This window comes from Scardinius erythrophthalmus, assembly GCF_964197995.2.
Source record: "Scardinius erythrophthalmus genome assembly, contig: HAP1_SCAFFOLD_296, whole genome shotgun sequence".
In the NCBI taxonomy this organism is placed as follows: domain Eukaryota; kingdom Metazoa; phylum Chordata; class Actinopteri; order Cypriniformes; family Leuciscidae; genus Scardinius; species Scardinius erythrophthalmus.
In genome coordinates, this window is record NW_028296315.1 from 57,533 (window position 1) to 64,663 (window position 7,131).

A 7,131-nucleotide genomic window follows, 5' to 3' on the forward strand; every position below is an offset into this window, starting at 1 on the left:
TCACTGTCAAAGTGACGCCAAAATGAATGGGAGTCAATGGAATGCTAACAGCAGGTGGGGGTCCGCTAATCAATGGTGGCGCCCGGGGAAGCTTAAAAAAAATATAAAACCCTGCCCCCCTGGATTCTGCAGCCTATCTGGCAACCTCGAGTCAGGGGGGAGGGGATACACCGCTCTACAGTAATTTGAAAGTGATTGCAGTACCAGTTTTGGCCACAATCTTACATACGGTTCCTTTAATTGAAATACATTTCTTACGTACGGTTCCTTTAAGTTGAGAAGTATGGCCCCAGCAACACACAACATAACTTGAATAGAAACATACAACATCATTTAAATTGAAACATAACTTGAATAGTTATCGAATAGAAAATAATTAAAGTGAAAATGTTACCACAGATAATTTTTCAATCATTGTCTGGATGTACCCCAAAAATTTTACGAATAGAATGGGATGATTTTTAGTTTTGTCTGGAACAGTGAAAAACATAGGTTCTTCAGGATTATTATTATAGTGCACAATTGAAACTCTTAGTAGAAATAAAGTAAGTTTAATAGAGTTAATGCGGTGCATATGTGCCTTCACAATTGAAGTGCCTTCATGTGTGGTTTGCCAGTCTCAGATGTCGGTTCTGGGATAAAAGGGAAACTTTTATTTCCTGGATGCTTTGCATTCTACATACTTTTGTGCCTCAGATTTTGGCCAAATATCAAATTCACAACAATACTGTATGAGACACAACTTAAAGATTATTGTAAACTAGATTTGTTTAAAAGAATACTGAACTAAAAAAAAAAAAACTTTTATAAACCATATACTGATGATTCTATTTTAAAGTTTCTGTCAAAGAAAAGATAAAAAAAGTTATTTCATCTTCATCCAAAAGCTGTAACCATCTGATTGTTCTTTAATCTCAAAGAAAAGATACAGCATTGCAATGCTGTGTGAAAGTAAAAATAATTCACTATAATATAATAATAATAATGTGTGAATTGTCATTAACATATCATGATTTGGTATTGTGATACATTTTGTGCCAATCCATAAAGGTGAAGATGCCTGAGGTGAAAAGGAAGAACTGGTCGTGGAGGTTGTGTGGGGAACATGGGTGAAGTCACATGCATTTTGGTGAGTCACCATAAATCTATGCCAACCTGCTAAGTTGCATTCCTTCAGATTTAGATTTAAATTTAAGATTTATTTTCTTCATTGTCATCATACAAACATACAACGAAATGATGGACTTGTCTACTTATACAGTTAAAGAATAATCAAATGCATAAACGAAGGCCATATTGCATATAAATGCTCATAATGTAATTGCACATACATGGTAAATTAAATAAGGTGCAAAAATGCAAAACTGGTATGCACATCCCAAACACCCAGATTGGGCTCAGGTGCAGGACATCAAAATAACATAAACAAAAAAAGAAAAGTGAAGTCCGCACACTGCATACTACTCAAGGTATTTATTAAAAGCACAACGTTTCGACCATCAGGTCTTCATCAGGTGCAATCTGCAGTGTACAGTGTGCGGACTTCACTTTTCTTTTTTTGAAAATGAATTAAGGTGCTCATAATGTTCTTGCACATAAATGGTTCTAGCATGTCAAGGATGTATTGTAGTTGGAAGGTGTATTTTCAAAGTTCAGTTTGGTGGCAGCTTTAGGATTAAAACTGTTCATGAATCTTGTGGTGCGTGCTTTGATAGACCTGTACCGTTTTCCAGACGGCAACAGTTCAAACAAATGATGGGCAGGGTGATAGGAGTCCTTCAGAATGTTGAGTGTTTTCTGCAGGCAGTGGGAGGTAAATATATCATCCAGGGCAGGTGACTTGGTTTGTGATGTTCTTTGCAGTATTTATGACTCTATGTAAGGCCTTTTGATCAGCTTAAGAGCTGCCTCCATACCAAACCAGCATGCCATGATCGTGATTTTAACGGTTAAAGACTATAAAAATGCTACAGTGAAAAACTGTTAATTGGTTAACAGAAAGTTTCCTAATTATATACGGTAAACAACTGTGATAGATCTAACGGTACATTTAATGTAATTTTACTGTAAAATACCAGTTTTTGGAAGTGAAAAAGAACAAGTCATTGTATAATTTACAGTGAAAAAACGTAAATTGACATTCCCACAATTCCCTGTGACACTTCACATTTGATGTATTTTTGTTGAAATAACTGTTTCTTCATAGTTTTCTTATTTTCTAATTAGTTATGACATTAGGGTTTTATGTTACATTTAATGTTGTTAATTTAATGTTTATTGCATTTTTTAAATTTCATGTGTGTTACCATGATGGTGTTTAGTGTTTGTGTGAATGACACTGTGCAGCTTCTGTATATAAGTATTAATAATCTTGTGAAAGAGCTGCTTGTGATGAGCTATAATTCATCATGTAATTGTCATCACCACTGTGATTGGTGGTTGTTAGTGTATACCTGTAGTACAAAACAGATATTGATACTTCAATAAGTCAGTAAATTAACATTATATCATATAATTAAATACGGTTTATTACTGTAATTTTAAGTAAAGTCTGTAAAATCTAAAATGTTGCTACTGTATTTTTTATGGTAAATTTCTGGCAACCACAGCTGCCAGTTTTTTACCGTAAATTTAACCGATTATTATTATTATTTTTTACAGTGTATAAGGACACGCTCAATTGAGCAGTGGTAGAATGACACCAGGCATTTATGTGATGTTTATCATCCTCTGAGATGTGTGTGCCCAGAAATTTTAAGCTGGACAGTTATAATGCCAGATCATTATACAATTCCAGAGTCCAGTGAGGTTCATGCAATGGCATGAACAAGCTAAGGTGATCATATAGCCCCCCTCGGAAAAAGATCATGAGGGATATTTCCACCATTTTGGCCAAATGAGCCAGCTCAAATAAGTCCTGTACATCTCAATTTTTCGATCTCCTTGGAAGAGACTCATAATCCTCCCTGCTGGATCTGTTTGTAGGTCGAGTCTTCTGTTACGTAGGGTGAACTCAAAAACAAAGGAGAGCTGGATCCCAAATGCAGTCAGTTTTATTGAACAGTTTTATTGACAAAAATAAACAAACAAATCAAACACGAAGACTATAACCAAGAACAGAATGAGTGCACCAAACATAACATCCGTGCAGAAACAAGAATCGACAGGGAACACCAGAAACACTGGGGTATAAATGCACAAAGGCTGCAAATATACAAAAGAGCTGATGAGGGACAGGTGTAGGTGATTAGTAGTCATGAAACCAAATGAGAGTAACTATGGAAACAAACAAGGTTGACAATAAAACAAGGGAAAACGGGAACTAAACACAGGAAAAGAACACAGAAACAATAGGAACATAAAATACACTTCAGCACAAAAGTCCTTTATACAACAAGGGATTACAAGACTGGGATCATGGCAGTATTCATTCAGTGATTAAAGGAAAAATATCTGATGCAGAGGTTATGTTACAGAAATAAAGTAAGTTTACTAGAGTGAATGCGGTGCATCTGTATAAAAACAGTGCCTTCAATTGTGGTTTGCCAGTCTCAAATGTCGGTTCTCACAGAGATGTGAATGATAAAAGGGAAACTTTTATTTCCTGGATGCTTTGCATTCTACACACTTTTGTGCCTCAGATTTTGGCCAAATTTCAATTCACACCCAATACTGTATGAGAAACAGCTTGTAGATTATTGTAAACTAGAGATGTTTAAAAGAATACTGAACTAAAAAAAAATCTGTTTATAAACCATATACTGATGATTCTATTTTAACATTTCTGTCAAAGAAAAGTTATTTCATCTTCATAAAAAAAGACGTAAACATCTGATTATAGTTATTTTATAGAAAAGATATGGCATTGCAATGCTGTGTGAAAGTGAAAAAACCAACACACATTCTAAACTATATTTTGTATACTATTCTATATATATATATATATATATATATATATATATATATATATATATATATATATATATATATATATATATATATATATATTCACTATAATATTAATAACATTTATGTGTGAATTTCCATTAAAATATTATGATTCCACTTGGTATTGTGATACATTTTGCACCAGTCCATTAAGGTGAAGGTGTCTGAGGTGAAAAGGAAGAACTGGTTGTGGAGGTTGTGTGGGTGACATGGGTGAAGTCACATGCATTCGGGTCAATCACCATAAATCTATGCCAACCTGCTAAATTGCATTCCTTCAGTAGTTTTGGTTAAGTTAATGTTAATCAAGTTCAAGTCATCCCATTATGTGTTGAGATAAACAAGGAAATGAGTACAATGTTGCTAAATATAAAACATATCATTAGAACAAATCTGTAGTGCAAAAGGAAATAGGGAAGTAAGATAAAAAAAACAATGCAAAAGACTGTGAAGGACTTTAGTTAATCATAACTAACATTTATTTTTCTTGCTGGATTAACAATTATATGCTTTTGAAAACTAAACGTCCCCAGCACTTGGGCCAAAGTTATGTGTCTGAGAATTAAAAGATGAAACAAACCTAGATAGTTAAACGTTTAACCTCACGACTTGATACCTCAAGGGGAAGTAATCAAGAAATCCAGATTTGCTTTTACTAAGTAACAGAAAGGTTTGCTGAATTATTACATATGAAGAACCAATCATATTGTAGAAAATTGATGTAACGAATCATGTCACCTTGGCTACAATTCTATAAAAACTTTTGTACTCTTTTTGCTGGGGGGATTCTCTCTGAAATTGGTCTGAGATCCACCCGGCTATTATTAAAGCATATTCTAAGGCATTGACTGAGTCTGTCTGATTACCGCTGAATCTGGCTAGACACTAGAGATCTTATTTTCATTCCTAAGTGATGGTGCTGAAGTGGAACACTAGAGACTTTATTCCCAAGTGATAGTGTTGGGGCGAGATGTCGTCCGACTCGAAGCAGGTGTCAAATGGAGTATAAATTTGTAGGTGTCGAATAGGAGACTCCCCATTTAGCTTAAGTGAGGTGCATAGGGAGACATTCACAGAAATGTGTATCAAGATACATGTAGCCATGATGAATTGAATGTTTTGGGGACTTTTTCACATGTTTGCAAGTTGCGTGTTTTATGAGCAACTAATCGTCATGCAAATGTCAGTGCAATACATTTTACAATAGTCTACAGATCTATTTTTTCTTCTTTTGTACACTGTGGGATTGATGTGTTAAATAAGATGCCAACAAGGACACAAGTTTCTGTGTTCTATTGTTTGTTATCATTTATTTTCACTCCCACACAGTTTTATCTGTGTTTTCTAGTTTTATCCATGAAATATGGCTTAAAAGCATCAGCATTTTAAAATGTAAGTGTCCTAAATGTATAGAATGCAGCTTTGAAAACCAAAGTAAAATCTTGAAATTGTATTATTTCAGAAATTCACTTTGACTTGATCATGTGTACACTAACACTCACTTCAACACTTTTCAATAGAGATGTACAATCATTCAAAAGCTTTTTTACGTTTGTGCTTTCTTTATTCAACAAAGAAAATGATTTGTTCAAGGAAAATACAAGAAAATGTATATGATCACATTGCAACAGGTGCTGATTTATTTTAATGAAACCGTATTGAAAAAATTAAATGCGGTGCAATTGTAATGAATCTTGTCAGTGAAGGTTATCTTTTTTAAGAGAATGCTTATATGTCAAAGTTTTTTGTGTTTCATTATAAACATATTTATGATCCTAGAATCTAATCAATATGAAAGTTTTTTATCATAAAAACAAACACCTTTCACCTATGTGTATAGCAAACTGTCATAATCATTACAATCATTATCATGACAGTCTTTAAAAGTGTAAGAAGATGAGAGGGATGATGGAAAATGCGAGAGCAAAGGAAAATGGGAGGAGGTAGATCGAGCCTCCATCTCCGACAGAAAGAATAAGGGGGAATTGGACAAATCCAGGCATGCTGCTGTTCGTGTAATAGCTGATCCAGTCCTGATATTCAGACACTCTGACATATACTGCAGGATATTCAGGTAGACCACATATAGAGTACACCGCAATTCCGGACTGAATCCACCTGGAGCCCTGCCTACTGACCAGTGGACTTCCATTGTCTCCCTGCAAAGACATATTGACAGCGGATACAGACATGAGTGTGAGATACAGTGTGAAAAATCATAATTTGGTGGTAAGAATTCCCTTTTATACAGTGAAAAACTAATAAATCTAACAGGACATTTAATTTGACAGGTTTTGGAAGTGAAAAATTCAAGTTATCTTATCATTTATTGATATTCCAACGTGTGGCCGCTTACATTTGATGATTTTTCATTGAAACAACTGTTTCGTCTTTTCTTAGATATTAGTACTTCAATAGATTGATTTATTAAAAATGTTTTCACCCCCATCAAAACCTGTAATGTTGTCACTGTTATTAATGTTGTATTTTACAGTAAAAGTTCCTGCAACCACAGCAATTATGGTTGACAAATGGATAAAGATCTAAGTTGGTAATTTAGTAGATTGACCCAGATGATGAGACAACATTTAGGTCTCTCACGTTTATAGAGAAAAACATTGGTTTTGGATAAAAAGTGCCTGATAAAATGTCTTACCGCACATGGGCCTTTGCCGCCCTCATTTAAAAATCCAGCACATATCAAGTTGTCTGTAATGATGCCTCCATTGGCAACATCACATTCAAAGTTGTTCACAACAGGGGTCTCCGCCTCCTGCAGAATGTCAGGAAACTGAATTTCTGTTACAAAATAAATATATTGATTAGTGGAAACATCATAAAATGCTTCATAATTTCTAGCAATTTTTTGTGACACCTTGAATGGGTGTGATGTTCCTCACCTTTAGAACTGATCGTGCCCCATCCAGTGACCCAACTCTCTGTACCATCGACAAATATACTACCAGCAGCAGCCAGACAGACTGGCTTAATGTAATCAGAGAAATTCACAGGTGAAGACAGCTGGAGCAGTGCTAGATCACGGTCAAGACTGTTATATTTAGGATGTTTGATGACTTTAATCACTGTCCTGTTTGTCTCATGTGGGTTTGGGCCATTTTAGGTCAGACGTCCCAAGTAGACCACAATGTCAGATACGGGGACACTGTAAATACAAGACTGATT

General features: G+C 34.9%; 1 protein-coding gene across 1 annotated transcript; it reads right to left on the bottom strand.

Moving 5' to 3' along the window:
* Nucleotides 1-4,854: 4,854 nt before the first annotated feature.
* LOC308686465 (tryptase-like) lies at nt 4,855-7,113 on the bottom strand (the record flags this gene model as incomplete). The annotated part of the gene is given in 5 exon segments (XM_081394886.1): nt 4,855-4,992; nt 5,916-6,107; nt 6,605-6,747; nt 6,849-7,065; nt 7,069-7,113. Coding segments are annotated over 5 exon segments (735 nt in total), but the record flags the coding sequence as incomplete, so codon positions are not given.
* Nucleotides 7,114-7,131: the final 18 nt, after the last annotated feature.